At 42.9% G+C, this 23,349-nt stretch overlaps 1 protein-coding gene and 1 pseudogene across 20 annotated transcripts in view; both read right to left on the reverse strand.

The window, feature by feature from the left end:
• Window positions 1-23,349, reverse strand: part of DLGAP1 (DLG associated protein 1) — a 966,546-nt gene that overhangs the window by 19,588 nt on the left and 923,609 nt on the right. For all 20 annotated transcript variants that reach the window (XM_074383719.1, XM_074383721.1, XM_039463610.2 and 17 more), the window contains one exon: window positions 21,791-22,212. In XM_074383719.1, coding sequence (XP_074239820.1) covers window positions 21,791-22,212 — 422 coding nt within the window. The remainder of the gene's footprint in view (window positions 1-21,790; window positions 22,213-23,349) is intronic.
• LOC141581000 (U4 spliceosomal RNA) lies at window positions 5,405-5,475 on the reverse strand (annotated as a pseudogene).

Genomic DNA, 23,349 nt, shown 5'->3' on the forward strand with positions numbered 1-23,349 from the left:
GTCTCAAAAGAAAAAGAAAAAGAAAAAAAAAAAAGCTAGAGTCAAAATCTGCCCGAAGCTTACCACTGTTTTATCAACTAAGTTGATGTAATATTCTAAATCCCCTCTGGTCATTTCAACAGTGTGCACAGCATGCTCACCAAGAGTAGATTCCACCCCAAGAAACTATTTTCTTGGCTCATCCATAAGAAGTAACTCCTCCTAACTTCAAGTTTGATCATGAAATTACAGCAATTCAGTCACATTTACAGGCTTCACTTCTCATTCTACTTCTCTGGCAGTTTTTACCGCATCTGCAGTTTCTTCCTCCACTAAAGTCTTGAACCCCCTCAAAGTCATCCACGAAGGTTGGAATCAACCTCTAAACTCCTGTTAATGTTGATATTTTGACCTTTTCCCCATTAATCATAAACGTTCTTAATGGCATCTAGAATGGTGATTCTTTTCCAGAAGGTTTTCTTTTTTTTTAATTTTTAAATTCCTTTTTTAAATGTTTGTGGGTACATGCTGTATGTATTTATGGGGCACATGAGATGTTTTCATACAGGCATGCAATGTAAAATAAACACATCATGGAGAATGGGGTATCTATCCCTTCAAGCATTTATCCTTTGGATTACAAATAGTCCTCCAGAAGTTTCCGATGGACTTTGCCCAGGTCCGTCAGAGGAATCACTATCTATGGCAGATATAGCCTTATGGAGTGTACTTTTAACTAAGAAGACTTGCAAGTCGGAATGACTCTTTGATCCATATGCTGCAGAATGAATGTTATATTCATCTGTTTTCATGCTGCTGATAAAGACATACCTGAGATTGGGTAATTTATAAAGGAGAGACACTTAATGGACTCACGATTCCACCTGGCTGAAGAAGCCTCAGTCATGGCAGAAGGTGAAAGGCACGTCTTACATGGCGGTAGACAAGAGAGAATGATGACAGGCAAGTGAAAGGGGAAACCCCTTATAAAATCATCAAATCTTGTGAGACTTATTCACTACCACGAGAACAGTATGGGGAAAACCACCCCCATGATTGTATTATTTCCCAACAGGTCCCCTCTCACAACACGTGGGAATCATGAGAGCTACAATTCAAGATGAGATTTGGGTGGGGACACAGACAAACCAAATCAGATGTCATGTTTGCAGACATGAAAACAACATTCATCTTCTTGAAATCTCTATCAGAGCTCTTGGGTGACTAGGTGTATTGTCAATGAGCAACAATATTTTGGAAGAAATCTTTTTTTTTGAACCACAGGTCTCAACAGCGGGCTTAAAGTGTTCAGTAAACCATGCTGTAAACAGAGACACTCTCATTTAGGCTCTGTTGTTCTACTTACAGGGCACCTGTTAAAAGAGCACACAAATTTCGCATAATTTTTAAGGGCCCTAGGCTTTTCAGAATGGTAAATGAATATTGGCTTCCACTTCAAGTCACCAGCTGCCTGAGCCCCTAACAAGAGAGTGAGCCTGTCCTTTGAAGCTACGGAAGGCCTAAATGGCATCTTCTTCCAATAGAAGGCTATTTTGTCTACACTGAAAATCTGTTGTTTAGTGTAATCATCTTCATCAATGGTCTCACAGCTGGCAGCTTCTCCATCAGCACTCAGAATTCACCTTATGTGTTTATGTTACAGAGACAGCTCCTTTCTTTAAACTTCGGGCACCAACATTTGCTAGCTTCAGACTTTTCTTCTTCAGCTTCCTGGCCTCTCTCAGCTTTTACAGAATTGAAGAGAGTTACAATGTTGCTCTGAGTAAGCTTTGGCTTAAGGGAATGTTGTGCCTGGTTTGATCTATCCAGACCACTCAAATGTCATTCATATCAACAAAAAGGCTGTTTCTCTTCCTTATCATTTGTATGTTCACCTGGGTAGCACTTTTAACTTCCTTCAAGAAGTTTTCCTTTGCATTCACAACTTGGCAAACTATTTGGCACAAAAAACCTAGCTTCTGGCTTATTTTGACTTTTGACGTGCTTCCTCACTAAGCTTAATCACTTACTGCTTTTGATTAAAAGGAGAATCTTGCAACTCTTCACTTGAACACGTAGAGGCCATTATTGGGTTATTAACTGGCCTAATTTCAATATTATTGTGACTCAAGGCATAGGACAGCCCTAGGAGAGGGAGAGAGACAGGGGATCTGCGGGTCAGTGGAGCAGTCAGAACATATACACCATTTATTGATTAAGTTCACTGTCTTATATGGGCACGGTTCATGGTGCTCCAAAACAATTACAATAGTAACGTGAAGGGTCACTGATCACAAATCACCATAGCAGATATATAATCATGAAAATACTTGAAATATTATGAGAATTACCAAGCTGTGACACAAAAACCCAAAATGAGCATATGCTTTTGGAAAGATGGTGCTGATAGACTTGGTCAACTCAGGGTTGCCACAAACCTTCAATTTGTTCAAAAAAAAAAAAGCAATATTTTCAAAGCGCAATAAAGCAGTGCCAATAAAATAAGGTGTGCCTGTGTGGGGGAAGAGTGTAGGTGTGGGGTCAGGAACAATTAGCTCACCAATTACCAGCTGTTGATCATGGGAAAGTTTATCAGACTCAGAATCTTTTTCCTTTAATGGTCATAATACCATCTTCATAGCATTGCAGATTACTTAAAGAAATAATATAGGTAAATTGTGAGAATGTCGTCAGAATTATAACTCCTATAACCGATCTACATTCTTTAGTTCTTGGGCATTTACCTAAAAGGTGGCAGTATCCAAAAAAGGACATGATTTCTCTTGCTAATCTTCACACTCCAACTTCTCTCTCCAGTAGTGTGGACTAATTTAATGTCCTTCTTTTTTGATGACTTTTATTCAGGCAGATTTTCACAAGTGTCACTGAGTGGTGAATAATTTCTGTTTCTATGTGTATAAGAAATCTGTAACAATTTTTCAGGGGCTCAGATTTTAGTGCCTCTTTGTATAATCTAGCACAGTTTCCCCCAACTATCAGAGCTAGAACAGTGGCCAACTGGCTACTGGGTGACACAGTTACATAGAGGAGACAGGACCTTAAAGCACACCGGACACTAGACCATTCAATCAGAGCCTTGCTCTGAAAACAGACTCTACAAAATGAAGGGTCAGAACCCTCCTCAAGAATGGCAGCTTCTACGGCAAAACAAGATCCACCCTCAGGTACAGAGATGATGGCAGATAAACCCCACTAGCCTGTACAGCTATATTTCCACCCTATTTTCCAGATAGTGCTTAGCCATGTGACTTCACACCATAAATCGATGGTCTCCAAACTTGGCTGATCTTTCACTGCTGCCCTTTAACCCATTAGTGATGTGTTTGGTTACCTCCTTCTCTAAGCCTAATTTCCTGAATCTTATCCATTCTCAACTCAAGCCCCTATTCCCTCATCTTCAACAACCTGCCTCCTGTGAGATGAAAATGGAGGGAATCAGGCATGAGCACTACTGTGGTTTGGATGATAGTGTCTCCTCCAAAATGTGTGTTGAAACTGAATTTCCAGTGCAACAACAATAAGAGGTGAGGCATTTGGGAGGTGATTAAGTCATGAGACCTCTGCCCTCATGAATTTAGTTGGTGCCTTTATTAAATGTCCTTCTTTATTAAATGTCCCTTCACCTTCACTTGAAGGTGAGGGGACCGCCTCTTGCCCTTCTGACTCTTATGCCATGCAAGGACACAGGATCTGTTACCTCTGGAGGATGCAGCAGCAGGCACCATATTGGAAGCAGAGGGCAGCCCTCGCCAGACATACAACCTGCTGACACTTTGACCGTGGACTTCTTAGCAACTAGAGCAATGAGAAACAAGTTTCTATGGTTTAAAAATTATCCAGTCTTGAGCATTAGGACAAATACCTAATGCATGTGGGACTTAAAACCTAGATGACAGGTTGATAGATGCAGCAAACCACCATGGCACATGTACACCTATGTAACAAACCTGCACGTTCAGCACATGCATCCCAGAACTTAAAGTAAAATAAAACAAACTAAATTACCCAGTCTTTGGTATTTTGTTGGAGCAGCACAAACAAACTAAGACAAATACCGTCAGTGTTCTGCCTTTCCTAATATTCCTCCCCGACCAGTCCCCTAAACCTCTCTCCACATCCACTATTCCTGTCTTTGCAGAATTGGTCTGATTCCCTCCCTGCTGCCCTGAGGCCTTGCTGTGTGAGCCAGTCTCTCAGCTCCTGTGCCAGTGCCTTGCCTGAGGTGTCTGGCAGCAACTGCAAGTCTTTCTCATTCTAAGTGGGGCAACTCCTCCCAACCTCATGGGCCCCTCCAGCTAACATAAAATTTCTCTTCTCCCCTGTTACTGGCTGAATTGCATTTTCCTAAAATTTACGTGTAGAATTCCTAACCTCCAGTAGCTCAGAATGTGACTCTGGAGACAGGTTCCTTAAAGAAGTGATTAAGTTACAATGAGGTCATTCCCATGGGCTGTAATCCATTACCACTGATGTCCTTATAAGGACTGGAGATGAGGGCCAAGCGCAGTCACTCACAACTGTAATCTCAGCACTTCGTAGGGGCTGAGGTGGGTGGATCACCTGAGTTCAGGAATTTGAGATCAGCCTGGCCAAAACGGTGAAACCCCATCTCTACTAAAAATAGATAAATTAGCCAGGTATGGTGGTGCGTGCCTGTAATCCCAGCTACTTGGGAGGGGAGGCTGAGGCAGAAGAATCACTTGAACCCAGGAGACAGAGGTTGCAGTGAGCTTAGATCACACCACTGCACTCAAGCCTGAGCAACAGAGTGAGACTCCATCTTAAAAAAAAAAAAAAAAAAAGAAAAAGAATTGGAGCTGAGAACACAGACATACACAGAAGGAGAGCGTGGCAGTCTGCAGGCCCAGGAGAGCAGCCTCAAGGGAAATCAGCCCCTTGATCTCAGCCTTCCAGCCTCCAAAACTGAGAAAATATTAATTCTTGCCCCATGGGTACTTCCTTATGGCAGCCCTAGCAAACTAACACACTCCCTTTAAACCCCTGATTCTCCAAAGGGTGGCATAGCTTTGCTCTTTTATTTCTTCTGCTCTCCATTGTCTCCACTCCTGCAGCCCAGCAGTCTCCACCCTCCTCACCTTCTGGACTCTGCCTTTGGCACAGAGGAAACTCAGCTCTCTTGAGTCTCCCAACACCACTCTCTGGCTCACTCTGCCCTTTCCTGATGCTGTCTTTCCTGTGCTTGGTGGACATTTTCTCACCCAGCCTCATAAATGTTGAACACAAAATGTGATCCCGAGCTCACTTCTCCACTCACTTCCCTCATTCCCTTTTCTCGAATTTTTGACTCCACTGTGTTCTGACCCTAGATGCTTTAGAGGAGCATGTCTAACCACTAGCTCGACACCTCCTGTCTCCCCAAATCCATGTTCCCCCTCAGGATTCCCTTGGTTTCAATTAGCAATAATCGTGCCTAGATAAACCTCATTGGCTATGATACTGCCACCGCACAAAGCTGGGGATTCCCTTGTTGATTACACGTAGGGGTACATGGCCTGATCATCCATAGTGCAAATGTTCTCCATCCCTTGCCATTCTTGGAGGTTTGGCTTCATTAAGGGAACTAGAGGGTTTTCTTATTTCATTTAACTCTCATGCTGACTACTTTTTTTTTTTTTTTTTTTTTTTTTTTTGAGATGGAGTATTGCTCTGTTGCCCAGGCTGGAGTGCAGTGGTACAATCTCAGCTCACTATAACCTCTGCCTCATGGGTTCAAGCAGTTCTCTGCCTCAGCCTCCCATGTATCTGGGATTACAGGCACCCGCCACCACACCTAGCTAATTTTTGCATTTTTAGTAGAGATGGGGTTTCAGCATCTTGGCCAGGCTGATCTTGAACTCCTGACCTCATGATCCACCTGCCTCAGCCTCCCACAAGTACTGAGATTACAGGCGTGAGCTCATGCTAACAACTTCTCCTTGGTTCTTCCGCTCCATGGGATAAGCCCCAAGCCTTTTTCAGCAGAGCAGGTGCAGGCCAAGCTGTCCAGTTCCTCTCTGCAGACTCCCTCTGTGCTCCAAGCGCCCACAGCTTCCCCATCCTCCAAGGTCTTTCTCTCCTGAGTGTCTTCTTCACACCAAGCACTAAGCTGAGACTGTCTCCTCCCCTTGGTGCCCTAGGCAAGCCTCTCTCCCCGTGTCTGGCAAAGTCCCCACTGTGATTCAGCTTAGGTGCACCTTGCCAGAAAGCCTTACCTTCTTTCACCTCTCCTTCCTCACTGCTCCTAAAATTCCCCTACATAGCTGTCTGCCTTTTTCTCATTCTTTGCAACACGTTCTCTTAATATGTCTGATTTCCAACCAGACTGTGAGCTCTTTGATGGCATAGACTGTGCCCATGTAACTCCTGTTATCCCCACTGAAGGAATACGTTTTGAAATTAACTGAGTTATTTACAGATTCTATAACCAGAAAAACAAACTATCTGCGATATCCTAATACTTGAGCATTCTAATTCTTTAAGGTTTCATCGTGTCTAGCACCTCTTTTTAAATTACAGCGTTCACTAATTAGCCGATACAGTCTTAGCTGTGATATTATTCCTCTTGCATTGCTGTTTGTCATGATATTTGTGTGACTAGGCTGGAAAAGTCACACCATCTGGGATAAGTTGAGTTGTGTTTGTGGATGAATTATATTTCCTTATTCTCAAGTTTTGCCTTCTTTTTTTTTTTTTTGAGATGGAGTTTCGCTCTTGTTAACCCAGGCTGGAGTGCAATGGCGCGATCTCGGCTCACCGCAACCTCCGCCTCCTGAGTTCAGGCAATTCTCCTGCCTCAGCCTCCTGAGTAGCTGGGATTACAGGCACGCGCCGCCATGCCCAGCTAATTTTTTGTATTTTTAGTAAAGACGGGGTTTCACCATGTTGACCAGGATGGTGTCAATCTCTTGACCTCGTGATCCACCCACCTTGGCCTCCCAAAGTGCTGGGATTACAGGCGTGAGCCACTGTGCCTGGCCAAGTTTTGCCTTTTTTTACCCACCTGCTTTTTTTTTTTTTTTTTTTTTGAGACAGTCTTTCTCTAGTAGTGTGATCTTGGCTCACTGCAAACTCCACCTCCCAGATCCAAGCCATTTTCCTGCCTCAGCCTCCCAAGTAGCTGGGATTACAGGTGCCTGCTACCATGCCTGGCTAATTTTTGTCTTTTTAGTTGAGACAGGGTTTCACCATGGTGGCCAGGCTGGTCTCGAACTCCTGACCTTAAGTGATCCACCCACTTCGGCCTCTCAAAGTGCTGGGATTACAGGTGTGAGCTGCTGCACCTGGCCTCCCACCTGGCTTTTTTTTTCCTCAATGTTTTAGACTTTAGGGGTGAAGAAAGAGAAAGGAAATTTTAAAAGTGGGTCCATCCACTTACTTATAATTCACATGTAGTCAACTAATTTTTTTTTTTTGAGACTGCGTCTTACTCTGTCACCCAGTCTTACTCTGTCACCCAGGCTGGAGTGCAGTAGCATGATCTTGACTCACTGCAAACTTCACCTCCTGGGTTCAAGTGATTCTCCTGCCTCAGCTTCCGGAGTAGCTGGGATTACAGGTGCCCACCACCATGCCTTGCTATTTTTTGTATTTTTAGTAGAGATGGGGTTTCACCATGTTGCCCAGGCTGGTCTTGAACTCCCGACCTCAGGTAATCTACCCGCCTTGGCCTCCCAAAGTGCTGGAATTACCGGCATGAGCCACTGCGTCCAGCCGCAGTCAACTAATATTTGACAAGGGCACCATAAGGATACAATGGGAAAAGGATAACCTTTTCCATAAATAGTGCTAGGAAAACTGTAGTTCCATTGGTAAAAGAATCAAATTGACCCCTTAGCTTACACCATATTCAAAAATCAATTCAAAATGGATTAAAGACCTAAGTGTAGGACCAGAAACCACACAACTCCCAGAAGAAAACAAAAGGGAAAGGTTCTTCAATACTGGCCTTGGCAATAACGTTTTGGATATTGCACCAAAAGCTCAGGCTACAAAAGCAAAAATAAATAAATGAGACTGCATGAAATTAAAAAGCTTCTGTTAGCAAAGGAAACAATCAACAAAATAAGAAGTCAGGCCAGGAACAGTGGCTCATGCCTGTATTCCCAGGACTTCAGGAGGCTGAGGCAAGTGGATCACCTGAGGTCAGGAGTTAACGACCAGCCTGGCCAATGTGGTGAAACCCCGTTTCTACTAAAAAATACAAAAAAAAGAAAAAAGAAAAAAAAATTAGCCAGGCATGGTGGTGTGTGCCTGTAATCCCAGCTACTCGGGAGGCTGAGGCAGGAGAATCACATGAACCTGGGAGACAGTGTTTGCAGTGAGCCAAGATCACACCACTGCACTCCGGCCTGGGCAACAGAGCAAGAATCCATCCTTCCACCACTGCGACCCCCCCAAAAAAAAATTAAAAAATTTAAAAAAATAAAAATAAAAAAGCAACCTACGACCTGGGAAAAAGTATTTGCAAACCACATAATCAATAAGGTTTGCAGGCTATAAATCCAAAATTAATGAAGAACTCTTACAGCTCACTAGCAGAAAAGCAAATAACCCCAAATAACTCCATTTAAAAATGGGCAAAGGTCCCTCACACAGGGTTTGAACAAGACAAAACAAAAAAATAAACAAACAAACAAAACCAGAAGAAACAAAAATGAGCAAAAGATCTGAACAGACGTTTCTCTAAGGAAGACATAACACAAGGCCAGGTGCAGTCACTCTTGTCTGCGATCCCAGCACTTTGGGAGACCAAGGCAGGAGGATTGCTTGTGCCCAAAGGTTTGAGACCAGCCAGCCCAAGCAACATAGTGAGATCTTGTCTCCGCAGATAATAAGTTTTTGAAAATTTAGCTGGGTCTGATGACCCACACCTGTGGTCCTAGCTACTCAGGAAACTGAGGTGGGAGAACTGATTGAGCCTGGGCAGATGAGGCTGCAGTGAGCTATCATCACAGCACTGCACTCCAGCCTAGGTGACAAAGCAAGAAGAAACTGTGATATATATATATGGTGAATATTATTCAATCTTAAAAAAGAAAGAGCTCCTGCCATTTGCCATAACACAGATGGACTGGAGGATATTATGCTAAATAAAATAAGCCAGATACAGAAAGAACAATACTGCATTATATCATTTATATTGGAATTGAAAAAATAATGGCTGAGTGTGGTGGCTGACATCTATAATGCCAACACTTTGGGAAGCTGAGGTGGGCGGACCATGAGGTCAGGAGATCAAGACCACCCTGGCCAACATGGTGAAACCCCGTCTCTACTAAAAATACAAAAATTAGCTGGGTGTGGTGGCATGTGCCTGTAATCCCAGCTACTCGGGAAGCTGATGCAGGAGAATCACTTGAACCCGGGAGGCGGAGGTTGCAGTGAGCTGAGATCACGCCATGGCACTCCAGCCTGGCGACAGAGCTAGGCTCTGTTTCAAAAAAAAAAAAAGAAAGAAAAGAAAAAAGATTAATGTACATAGAGAACGAAACAGTGGTTACACAGGAGGAAGAACTGGGGAGATGTAGGTCAAAGGTTACAAAGTAGGAGCTACATAGAGGGACAAGTCTAGAGATCTAACACACAGCACGAAGACTACAGCTAATTAAATTATCTGGCATAGGGCATTGTGGAATAAGTAGATTTTAGCTGCTCTTTCACAAAAAAGGTAAATGTGAGATGACAGGTACGTTAATTTGCTTCACAATAGTAACCAACTTACTATCTATATGTATCCTATAGTATCATGTAAACCTCAAATACACATAAAATTTATTTCAAAAAAATAAAGTCAGGTAGGCACAGTGGCTCTTGCCTGTAATCCCAGCACTTTGAGCAGCTGAGGCAGGTAGATCGCTTGAACCTAGGAGTTTGAGACCAGCCTGGGCAACGTTGTGAGATCCTGTCTCAATAAATAAATAAATAAACAACAGTTGTGGATTTGTCAGTCTGAGTCTGTGTGATTTCATGGCATTGGGATTATCCATGTAGAGACATTCTCATTTATAAGTGTGTCTTTGTGGCAAAAATTTCCCCAGCCTACTGCCCAGCAGCTGCTTCTTAGACACACTTGTGATCCAGAGCTGCTGTCAACAAAACGTCTCCATAGAAAACGTGGATCTGTTTCATTCCTGACTGGCAGTTGCTGTTCTGCATTGCACAACAGTGCTTTTTTTGTTTTGTTTTGTTTTTAGCTGAAACTTGGCTAATGAATAAAGAATGGATTCTCTAGTAGAAGTTTTCCCATAGACTAACACCAGAGTTTCCATAGTGTTCTGGGAAAAAAAAAAATTGTTTTTAAAGAGCAAGTTTTTAAAAAACTCAGCTAATTTAAATTTTTTTCCCCACTCCAATCCCTCCACCCCTCCAAGAGTCTTACTCATAGAAGATGGTCATTCTCTGGATCCATATTTTGACTTATATCAGCTATGGAATGGTAACATTATATACATCACATAGATAAAGACAGTCTGAACCTTTGAAAGTTGGATGAAATGAAATGAGTTTGTTTCCCTAGATAATCTAAATGAAAAAAAAAAAACCCTGCAGATTATATTTGAAATCCATTTTATTTATTTATTTATTTATTTTTTGAGATGGAGTCTCGCTCTTGTCACCCAAACTGGAGTGCAGTGGTGCAATCTCCACTCACTGCAACCTCCACTTCCCGGGTTCAGGCAATTCTCCTGCCTCAGCCTCCCAAGTCGCTAGGATTACAGGCATGTGCCACCACGCCCTGCTAATTTTTATGTTTTTAGTAGAGATGGAGTTTCACCATGTTGGCCAGGCTGGTCTCGAGCTCCTGACCTCATGATCTGCCTGCCTAGGCCTCCCAAAGTGCTGGGATTACAGGCATAAGCCACTGCGCCTAGCCAGTCCACTGCATTTCTATTTCACAGAAATAGTTATTGGAGAAAATGATAGGAGATCTCGCTCCGTGAGCCAGTCCCTCTCTCTGCCATCTCTGGAATGACAGGAACATCACTGGTCTACGAACAGATCTGTTTCCAGGTTCGGTTCTGCCCCCGATTAACCATGTCACTTCACTTCTTCATGGCTTAGTGCCTTCCTGAGCTGGGAGACACCACTCCCAAGAAGCATATCCACAAAGGGATGATCTCTAATATCCTTTCGGCACCAGCGCTGTGCAAAGTGGCATGAATGTCACGTTCTCAAGGTTAAACATATGGTACATTATAGCCGATTTCCTTTTCATTACTGCCACTTCCTCTGTGGTCACTAATTTCAGGTTGTCTGGTGCTTACAAAAAAAGAGGCATACAAATGCGTGTGTCTGCATGTGTGGTGGAGTGCAAGGGACCTTTGGAGGGTTCACTGAAAGAGAAAGATGAAAATAAAACAGAAGGGAGGTAGGTTAGGATGCAGCCACTGCTCCCCACTTAGAAACACACACAGGCTGGAGGCAGATGAATTGCAGAACTCATAGATGAAGCTTTGTCTGCCACCCACTGTTTCACAAGCTGCAGAGACACAGCAGAGGCAATCCTGGGCAGATAAACCTGGTGATGGCACCGATAGACTGTCACGATAATGACTGTGCACAGCTTCCGTAACCAAACCTGAAACCAGGCAAACCCCATTTCAGGTGTCATTACCAGCTCCCATTTGCTGCCAAGACTCCCAAGCCTTCTGGGGAACTGAAGGCCAAGTTTCACTAGCTGGGATGCTATTACCAGGCAAAATTAAAGAGAAAGATTAATCTGCCTCCAGCACATGCCCTAGGTTTATCAGTTCGTTTCAGATAAAGCCTGAAAATTCCACATATTAATTGTCTACAATTCAGAAGGCAAAGACAGATTTCGGTGTGCAATCACCGGCATTTCATCTTAGGGCCATTGAAACCTGAGCCTATGTTCTTTCCCCACGGTGGTAGACTGCATTCCTAGTTGGAGGCATTCAGCTCCATCTGGTCGTTTCATCCCCGGTTAGATAATACCAGACGTATCTCTGTAACATACAAGCCACTGTCAAAGAGCACTGAGCCATCTCCCTGAGACAGCTGTTTCACACAAGGGCTTCATTGTCTGAGAAGAGCTCCTATCATTTTACTTCAAGTGCTGCGGGAACAAGCATTCTGTCAGCTGTCTTGGCTTGGAGGAAACCTCACTCACTGCAGTTTCATTATTTTATTATCAAGCCAAAAAAAGTACTATCGATGGCTGGGGCTGAAGGTTTAAAACAAGAACTAAAGTCTTTGCTCTGCTTTGCTTTTATCGGTGGGAAAAAAGTAACTCCACACACCCAAAGAATGTATAGTCACACTGTTCAAAAGTTCGCTTGAGGCTCCTGGGTTACTCTAAATCCTTGTTTTCAGTCTGTCTTTTGTTATCCATGTTTAGTCAGTTTCAGGTAAACTAGGAAAGTGTTTTCCAGCCCTGTGAGGCCCAAAGCAGCTGTCACAATTAGCATAATGACATCAACAAAGTCATTAATAACTATTAAAATTAGATGGACTCTTTCTTCTTCAATTCTCTAACAGAGAAAGATGAATACAATTACCCCACATGCAAAATCTGAACCTCAAATTCCCATTGAGAAAATAAGTTATTTTCCAAACTTTTTAATTAATTAATTAATTCTTTTTTTTTTTTTTTTTTTTTGCCATGGATGCACTGTATTTTGAATTCAGGGAGTCATTCAACAAAATACATTCTTACATGAATATGAACATGAACATGATTGTTCTGCTTGTCTTTTTTTTTATATACCCTCTTTTGGATAGCAATTTCACCATATCTCATATATTTGAAGAGGTACATACCGCATGCCCAATGAGATTCTAGACTAGAGGAATTCTGTATACAGCTATACGAGGAGACAATATCTTAATATAAGCACCCATATTCATTACAACCCAGATTGCAAAGGTGAACAAGTGGAAACAACTTCATTATCCCTCATAAGAAAGTCAGATAAATAAATGTTGCTTATTTATAAAGAGTACACTCTATAAAGCAATTCAAATGAATGAATCAGATCCACTGAAGAAACCTCAAAATGATGTTGAGTATAGTTTCTTTTTTCTTCTTCTTTCTTTCTTTCTTTCTTTTTTTTTTTATAAGAAAAAGAATAAAGAAGAGGAAGAAAGAGAAAAAGGAAGAGGGAGAGAGGATGGAGGTATTGCTTCATCCTCAGGGCCAGAATGCAGTCTAAATATGGGTATGCCTTTAATTGTCCTTAATAATGGAGATATAAAAGAAAATGAGGGAAGAGAATAACAAACAAGGAGCCAACCAACATTTCGTTTAAACTTCTAAGTTGATATGATGTGGTACTGATAAGAGTGTATATTTTGTATATTTAAAGTGGAGAGTTCTATAAATGTTAATTACATTTACTTGTTCCAGATCTGAGTTCAAGTCCTGGATATCGTTGTTAATTTTCTGTCTCACTGATCTGTCTAATATTAATGTTGAAGTCTCCCACTATTATTATGTGGGAGTCTAAGTCTCTTTATAAGTCTTGTATGTCTGCGTATTCCTGTATCGGGTGCGTATATATTTAGGATCTTTAGCTCTTCTTGCTGCTGCATTGATCATTTTATCATTATATAATGTCCTTCTTTGCTTCTTTTGATCTTTGTTGCTTAATTGTAACTTCTGCTTTTTATTTATTTATTTTAGCTCTCTGTTTGGTTGGTAAATCTTTTTCCATCCCTTGTTTTGAGTCTTTGTGTATCCTTGAATGTGAGATGGGTCTGGATGCAGCATACTGATGGGTTTTAGTTTTTTATTCAAATTGCCTGTCTGTCTTTGGATTGGGGGATTTAGTCAATTTAAATTTAGAATTAATAATAATATATGTGAGTTTAATACTGCCATTTAATCTTAGCTGGCTATTTTGCCCATTAGTTGATGTAAATTCTTCATTATATTGATGCTCTTTTTGGTATTTTTTTAGAAAGGCTGATACTGTTTGTTCCTTTCTATGTGTAGTGGTTCTTTCAGAAGCTCTTGTAAAGCAGGCCTGGTGGTGATGAAATCTCTGAGTGCTTGCTTATTCACAAAAATCTTTATTTTTCCTTCACTTGTGAAGCTTAGTTTGGCTGGATGTGAAATTCTGGGTTGAAAGTTCTTTTCTTTAAGGATGTTGAATATTGGTCCCCACTCTCTTCTGGCTTGTAGGGTTTCTGCTGAGAGATCTGCTGTAAGTCTGATAGGCTTCCCTTTGTGGGTAACCTGACCTTTCTCTCTGGCTGCCCTTAGTATTTTCTCCTTCATTTCAACCCTGGTGAATCTGACGATTATGTGCCTTGGAGTTGCTTTTCTTGAGTAATATCTTTGTGGTGTTCTCTGTATTACCTGGAGTTGAATATTATCTTGCCTTACTAGGTTGGGAAAATTTTCCTGGTTAATGTCCTGAAGCATATTTTCCAGCTTGGATTCATTCTCTTCGTCACATTCAGGTACACCTATCAAGCGTAGATTAGGTCTTTTCACATAGTCCCATATTTCTTGGAGACTTTGCTCATTCCTTTTTATCCTTTTTTCTCTAATCTTGTCTTCTCATTGAGTTGGTCTTCGACCTCTGATATCCTTTCTTCTGCTTGATCAATTCGGCTGTTAAAACTTGCGCATACTTCACGAAGTTCTCGTATTGTGTTTTTCAGCTCCATCAATTCATTTATATTCCTCTCTAAATTGTGTATTCTTGTTAACATTTCGTCAAATCTTTTTTCAAAGTTCTTAGTTTCTTTGGATTGGGTTAGAACAAGTTCTTTTAATTCACAGAAGTTTCTTATTATTCACATTTTGAAGCCTGCTTCTGTAATTGGAACACACTCGTTCTCCATCAAGCCTTGTTCCGTTGCTGATGAGGAACTGTGATCCCCTGCTGAGGAAGAGGCGTTCTGATCTTGGGTATTCTCAGCCTTTTTTGGCTGTTTTCTTCCCTTCGTTGTAGATTTATCCATCTGTGGTCTTTATAATTACCGTCTTTGTAATTGGGTTTCTGAGTGGACGTCCAACTTATTGATTCTCAGCGCCAAAATCTGAGCAACCCACTGCGCTGACTAAATCAGCGGCGTTAAGATTGATGGTGTTTTTCTGACTCTGAACCAAGAACCGACGCTCCGAGGCACCGGCCTTGCCGGTCACAAGAGTCATGCTGGCGACCCGTGGGGCTTCTCCGCTGGGAATCTCCTGGTGCGTGAGCAACAAGAATTCATGCGAAGGTGTGGCGTCCTCTCCTTCTTTGCGCTTTCACTGGGAGCTACAATCCCGAGCTGCTAGTGATCAGCCATCTTGGATGTCTCTCCCTGCTTGTCTTTAGCTGCTGCTATTTCTGGGTTTTTGTTTTTTAATTTATTTTTATTTTTAAAATTATTTATTTATGTATTTATGTATTTATTTATTTATGTGCATGTGAGACAGAGACTCCCTCTGTCTCCCAGGCTGGAGTGCAGTAGCACAATCACAGCTCACTGTAGCCTTGACTCCCTGGGCTCAAGCAGTGCTCTCACCTCAGCCTCACGAGTAGCTGAAACCATAGATGCATATCACCGAGCCTGGCTAATTAAAAACAAAGATATTTTTGTAGAGATAGGGTCTCTGTTGCCCAGGCCAGTCTCAAACTCCTGGGCTCAAGCGATCCTCACGACATGGCTTCCCACAGTTCTGCGATTATAGGCAGGAGCCACCATGCCCGGTGAGGGTATTTTTAAATTGTGATAAAATGGACATAAGATTTGCCATCTTAACCATATTTAAGTGTACCCTTCAGAGGCATCAATACATTCACCATTTAAAAATATTTAAAAATTGGGATAATTCTGGTACCCCACAAAATAAATTCTGTGATTAGAATCTTCCGTTTTTTCATGCTATCCAATTTCTCTTTCCATGATGACTTCAAGACCAGATCTCCTGGGAGGATTTTTGTGATGGGATCATGCTTGTCAAGCACCCTGAGGAGAGGCCCTCCTCCTGCAGGTCCAAAACAACACATACAGCAGCTTGGCCAAGGGATAGAGGTATCTGTGCTTGACCCATTAATCAGAGCAATTTTTCAGGTGTGCACAGAATTACAACAAACAGACAAAAGCTGGTTATTTAGAATGCGGCTTTGCCTGCCAAGTGGGGTTGGCCTCTCTTCCTTACCACCCCTCTCATAAGAAAAGAAAAGGTTAAGTCAGAGAATTAGTGAAACAAAGGTCCTCTGCAACTCTAGGCTCAGTTATCAGAAGAGAGCGGTGGTTGCCAAGGAGTCAGGGGCAGATCTGTGCGGCGGGTTCGAAGGAGGACAGTGCCAGGCAACACAAAGTATCATTATCTTGTCAAATGTTATTCATGTGTATCTGTTCTATCAGACACTTCTGTTTTCTGTGACCTTGGACAAAATACTGCCAGAGAGCTGTTGTGAGGGCAAGCAAAACAGCATCTGTCAAAGTCTCTAGCCCATCGTCAGGGGTATTGTGAGGACAAGATGAATATTCTTTCATGCGCTGATAATCTCCCTTTTTCCTGGAGAGGGTTACTACTGCTTTATAGTCCCATCTTCCCTGATCTGGATAGACTCATTTGAAATTGGTGACCCTGTCCTGGGTGCAGAGTTTGCCACTGCACTCACTAGAATTTTGGAATCCTAGCAGTTCGAAGCTCCTATTTCGTGTCTCTCAAAGCATGAAAGAATAGAAAAACTCTTCAAGTGTTTGTGGCATGGAATTTTGTCTTAAGAATGGGACAGGATGGCCGGGTGCAGTGGCTCATGCCTGTAATCCCAGCACTTTGGGAGGCTGAGGTGGATTGTGAGGTCAGGAGATCGAGACCATCCTGGCTAGCATGGTGAAACCCTGTCTCTACTAAAAATATAAAAAATTAGCCGGGCATTGTGGCAAGTGCCTGTTGTCCCAGCTACTTGGGAGGCTGAGGCAGGAGAATCACTTGAACCCGGGAGGCAGAGGTTGCAGTGAGCCGAGATCCTGCCACTGCACTCCAGCCTGGGTGACAGAGTGAGACTCTAACTCAAAAAAAAAAAAAAAAAAAGAATGGGACAGGACACAAGCAGTTCATCTGGACTAGCCACCTGTCGCACGCAGAAGTGCTTCCCGTCACTTCTGTGGCAGATGCCCATCTCTCTCTTCCACATCCTTGTCCTGATCAGAAGAGCTCATCGTCTGTCCTGGGAACACCTTTCCAGCTTTTGGCAACAAGCACTGTTAGCTATTTGCTATGGTCTGAATGTCTGTGCTCCTCTGAAATTCCTATGTTAAAACCTAAAGACCAAAGTATAACAGCAAGAGAGGGGGCCTATAGGAGGTGAGCAGGTCACAGGGGCAGAGTCCTCAAGAATAGGATTACTACACTTACCAAGGAGGTCCAGGGAGCTTGTCTGCTCCCTCCACCCTGTGAGGCCGAAGCAAGAAGGTGCCATCTTTGAAACAGAGAGCAGCCCTTGGCAGACACAGAACCTGCCAGTGCCTTGATCTTGAAACTTCCCAGCCCCAAGAACTGTGAGCCATAAATTCCTATTGTTTATAAATTACCCAGTCTAGGGCATTTTGTCATAGCCTGAAAGGACTAAGATATTACTTACTGAGTATTTTTTAGCTAATTAGGAAGCAAGGTTTTGCTAAGTAAAATACTTTTATAAAACAGAATTTCCAAAACATTTCAAGGACTCAAATACATCTTTACTGATCTCCTGTTATGCATCAGAGGGCTTGGTGATATAAAGATAAATAAGATGGCCAGGTGCAGTGGCTCACACCTGTAATCCCAGCACTTTGGGGGACCAAGGTGGGCGGATCATGAGGTCAAGAGATTGAGACCATCCTGACCAGCATGATGAAACCTTATCTCTACTAAAAATACAAAAATTAGCTGGGCACAGCAGCACATGCCTATAGTCCCAGCTACGCAGGACTTCTTCTGCTGAGGCAGAAGAATCCCTTGAACCTGGGAGGTAGCAGTTGCAGTGAGCCGAGATCGCACCACTACATTCCAGCCTGGCGACAGAGTGAGACTCCGCCTCAAAAAAAAAAAAAAAAATGAATGAGACAAGAGTAATTTCTGTTTTCTTAAAGCTTACTTTTTAGTGGAGGAGAAAGATACACACATTATTATAAAATAATGTGGGCAGTACCTGAAGGATGAATGCACAGGGCATTACGGGAGCACCAGGGAGATACCCAATTCAGCTTGAACAACAAATTAGGCCTGGAACAACAGATGGCTGAGCAGTTCCCTCGTGTTCATTATCTTGACACTTTGCCAGCAGTGTACATTTCAAAATACAAATACGTTTCTCTTTCATCCTGAACATAGGATGAGAAGCTGGTTTTCTGAGAAGATTTTCACCTTTCAAATATATGTTATTGTATTAGAATACAATTGACTTGTTTTTCTAGTTCCTTTAGTTTTTCCTAAATCTTTATACAATGATTGTCCTCATACATCGCTATAGAGTTGGGTTGAGAGAGGTAGATCAAGTCTCAAATTAAAAGAAAACATCAGATGAGTAGTTTCCCAGAGTCCTGTTGAAAGCCAGCCAGGGGCCGGGTGAGTACCCCACATCTGTAATTCTGGCATTTAGGGAGGCTGAAGTGGGAGGATTGCTTGATGCCAGGAGTTTGAGACTAGCCTGGGCAACATAGCAAGAATCTGTCTCCACAATTTTTTAAAAATTAGCCAGGCATGGTGGTGCACACTTGTAGTCACAGCTACTCAGGAGGCTGAGGTGGGAGGACCACTTGGGCCCAGGAGGTCCAGACTACAGTGAGCCATGATCCCATCACTGCACTCCAGCCTGGGTGACAGAGCAAAACTCCGCCAAAAGAAAGGGAAAAAAAGAAGAAGAAGAAGAAAGAAAAGAAAGAGAGAAAAAGAAAAAAGAGAAGAAAGAAAGAGCGAATGAACACCATCAGGAAGCTAGAAGGAGGAAAGAAAGAAAGGAAGGAAAGAAAGAAAGAAAGAGAGCGAGAGAGAGAGGGAGAGAACAGAACAGCAATCAGGAAGCTAGAAGGAGTCCCAAATTTGAGAATTGAAATCTGAAAGACAGTTTGTGCCATTGAGCAGTGGCATGGGATGTCATTGTTCCTTAGTTGCTCGCATTTTTCCAAGGAAAATCTGATAAACTTTATGTCCACAAGGAGAAAAGTGAGTAAGATGATCCAACTAAGACTTTCTTACTGAAAACTACCCCTGCTCCTCACCGACCACTGCAGAGAGATACCTTGTTTACCTGTCACCAGGGCAAAGACCTAACTGTGTTTGGGAATCAACACTCAGGTGAGTCTGCAGTGGCACTAACAGTTAGGGGCAAATGTCAAGGAGATTTGCTTTTCCACTGCCAAGTTGTTTGCACTCATAATATGAAAAAGCAAAGGAAACCCATAAATGAATTTCCTAACTCGCTCATAAAGGCAAGCGGTAAGCTAGTCAGTCATTTGACAGGGGTCAGGTGGGAGGAGGGGGTTGGAGCTATGAGTGAGGGAGTGGCCACAGTGAGGACATTCCCCAACCTGATGACAGCTGTTATTTTCCAGACTACATTTCATTAAAAAATGATTTCCCAAGGGAGAAACTCACTACTCTTGGACACCACTAGTTTAGTGCATTTAGTAATTTACTTAACATGATTTATAGTAGAGTTAGATCTAATTAAGAAATTATTGTTGTTTTTGTTATCTGATTATATTTTACCTTTTTTTGAGGCAGAGTCTCACTCTGTCACCCAGGCTGGAGTGCAGTGGTTGCGATCTTGGCTCACTGCAACCTCCGCCTCCTGGGTTCAAATGAGTCTCTGCCTCAGCATCCTAAGTAGCTGGCACTACAGTGGCGCACCAACACACCTGGGTAATTTTTGCATTTTTAACAGAGGTGGGATTTCACCATGTTGGCCATGCTGGTCTGGAACTCCTGACCTCAAGTAATCTGCCCACCTCCCAAAGTGCGGGGATTACAGGCATGAGCCACTGCACTCAGCCTGAAACTATAATTTTAAAAACAAGTCTAAAAAGTTACTTCATGACAATATTCTTCTAGATGCTTCACACACAGACATGAAGCAGACATTAATGCCTACCACAAAATTTCTTTGTTTCAAAAAATATCATCAGCTGGGGGAGCCACCATTAGTAATAATGTTTCTGAGGAATGAATAATAATTAATTCATAATTAATAATAATGTTTTAGAGGAAAATAAACATAAAACATTAGAATACACACTGACTATAAGCTATATTCTAATTTCAGAACTGCTGATAACATGTAAAACATGCCTCAGAATTGAGGTAATTTGATAATTTTTCTTTTTCAATTGTTAGTTTTTCTTTTTCAAATGTTAAAAGATCAGGTTTGAAAATAATAGTGTGCAGGCCAGGCATGGTGGCTCATGCCTGTAATCCCAGCACTTTGGGAGGCCAAGGTGGGCAGACTGCTTCAATTCAGTAGTTCGAGACCAGTCTGGGCAACATGGCAAAACCCCATCTCTACCAAAAATATAAAAATCAGCTGCACATGGGGTGCATGCCTGTAGTCCCAGCTACTTGGAAGGCTGAGGCTGGGGTGAGCCATGACTGCGCCACTGCACTCCAACTTGGGTGAGGAGTGAGAGCTTGTCTCAAAAAGAAAAAAAAATTAATGTGCAAAAATGGTGTCCATTATTTATTTTATTTATTCATCATTTATTTCACTTTAGTCCATTCAATTGTAATAAAAGTATAAAATTTATTACTCTAGCAGCTAAAGGGTTTGCCTCTGTAAATCCTAAGAGAAAATGCATGTCAGACAGGCTTAAGAATACAAATAGGTGGGGTTTCTACCTGACTATATGTGATAAGCCTTGTTTTAATGCCGTATGTTAACGAGAATAACAAAATTATAAAGATTATAAATCCCCAATGTACTTGTATCTAAGGACCTTGAAAAGAGTTAGTATTATTAATATACTTATTTTTAGAGATGGGGTCTTACTCTATCACTCAGGCTGGAGCGCACTGGTATGGTCATAGCATCTCTCCAGCCTCGAATCCCCGGACTCAAGTGATCCTCCCACCTCAATCTCTCACATAGCTGGGACTACAGGTGGGGACCTACACTGGGCTAGTTAGAATTCTCTTCTTTGGGGGTTGGGGAGGACTGAGTCTCCCCCTGTCACCCCGGCTGTAGTGCAGTGGAGCATCCCGGCTCACTGCAATCTCCACCTCCCGGGTTCAAGCAATTCTCCTGCCTCCCGAGTAGCTGGGACTAAAGGCACGCGCCACCATGCCCAGCTAATTTTATTTTGTATTTTTAGTAGAGACGGGTTTTCACAATGTTGGCCAGGATGGTCTCAATCTCCTGATCTCGTGATCCAGGCGTGAGCCACGGCATCTGGCCTATTTTCTTTTTTTAATTAAAAAGAATTTGTGTGGGCATATTGTAGGTGTATATTTATGGGACACATGAGACGTTTTGATTTGAATTATTTTGAATACCCTGAGGATTAGCAACATTCTGGGATCATCTTGGAGAAGAGGGACCAAGTTAGAGACATGAAAGCAGCTCCACATGGAGCTTGGTATTTTCAGGAAGAAGAAGAAGAAAAAAAGAACGTCATGGGCCTAGCGCTAAGGATGGTGTTACATCTACCCAGGAGCTGTTTTGTTTTGTGCCGCGCAAGGACTTCTGGACAAAGCTAGAATCAACCAGCTCTCCCGCATGTTCTGGTTTGGGGTGTGGAACGTCAAGGTTATACGAGTGAAGCTGGCAGAGAAGAAAACAACAAGGGCTGCACACGCAAAGAACCCCAGCCCCAGGGGACAGGCGTGGCGCGCGGTGGCTTTACTTACTGTCTTCTGGCAGGTTGTTTTCCCGTTCTTCCCGCTCCATCTGTTGGCACCACCCCTCCATGCGGTCTCGCTCTGCCTGGAGGAGCTTCAGGAACCAGTGGCCGTCCCGGTGGCACACTGACCTTTGCACGGCCTCCAGAGGGTCTTCGGTGATAGAGTCAATCCAGGGGTCCGGAGGAGGCAGAATAGAGGGATCAAAATCCGTGTCAAAGTCATCATCGGCGGCACAGGCATGGTAATGGTTTCCTGAGCCCTGAATGCTGACTGTGGAGGTGCTGGCATCGCGGGAGAACTGTCTGGCCATCGGGCCGGGACACGAATTGTCCTCTATAGACTCCAGAGAATTTTCCAGATTATCATGGAAGTCCAGGTCGGCCTGTACTGCTGTCGTGACACTGTTGGACCGAGTGAACCTGCGGAAGCTTGGGAGAATAGAGAAAAGAAATTTAGTTTGAGGATAATTTCTTTTTTCTTTCTTTCTTTTCTTTTCTTTTTTTTTTTTTTGGAGACAGAATCTCACTATGTTTCCCAGGCTGGAGTGCAATGACACCATCTCGGTTCACTGCAACCTCCGCCTTCCGGGTTAAAGCAATTCTTCCACCTCAGCCTCCCGAGTAGCTGAGATTACAGGTGCAAGCCACCACGCCTGGCTAATTTTTGTATTTTTAGTAGAGAAGGGGTTTCACCATGTTGGCCAGGCTGGTCTCGAACTACTGACCTCAAGTGATCCACCCGCCTCAGACTTCCAAAGTGCTGGTATTACAGGTGTGAGCCACCATGCCCCGCAAAGATAGTTTTTGAAGCAAAACTACATTCTACTTTTCTTGGCAGCTGTGACCATTAGAAGTCTCACCTTCTCAATCTTATGTGTGTTGGGGTTGTGGGGGTAGACTCTTGATGCAAACATATTGATTATCATAACTTCAATGTGAAGAACACAAACCTCATGTTTGCTTAATATGGAATATTAAAGCGCATCAAGAGAAATTTTACAGGGTAGACACAGTGCTGAACCGTTAAAGGCAGTAGAATGCTGGCCTTAGTCTGGGTTATTTGCCTAGAAATGGAGAGAAAACACCAGGAGCAGTGGCTTACCCCTGTAATCGCAACACTTTGGGAGGCCACTGTGGGCAGATCACGAGATCAGTAGTTCCAGACCATCCTGGCCAACGTGGTGAAACCCTGTCACTATTGAAAATATAAGAATTAGCTGGGTGTGGTGGCACACGCCTGTAGTCCCAGCTATTTGGGAGGCTGAGGCAGGAGAATTGCTTGAGGTGGGACTGATCCCGGATTGCACCACTGCATTCCAGCCTGGCCAACAAAGCAAGACTCCGTCTCAAAAAAAAAAAAAAAAAAAAAAATGGAGAAATGGGGAGAAAACATAACCTAACCTGGACCAAAACTATCATGAATCCCACAAAGCCACATTTTTCCAGGGACATCTCTTACGAAGTTAAGACTTCCTGAAAGCAAACTGAAGTAAGTTCCTTCCCTCTTTCTTTCCTTCCTTCCTTCCTCCCTCCCTCCCCTGCTCCTTCCCTTCCTCCCTTCCTCTC

This window comes from Saimiri boliviensis, chromosome 13 (genome assembly GCF_048565385.1).
Source record: "Saimiri boliviensis isolate mSaiBol1 chromosome 13, mSaiBol1.pri, whole genome shotgun sequence".
In the NCBI taxonomy this organism is placed as follows: Eukaryota; Metazoa; Chordata; class Mammalia; order Primates; family Cebidae; genus Saimiri; species Saimiri boliviensis.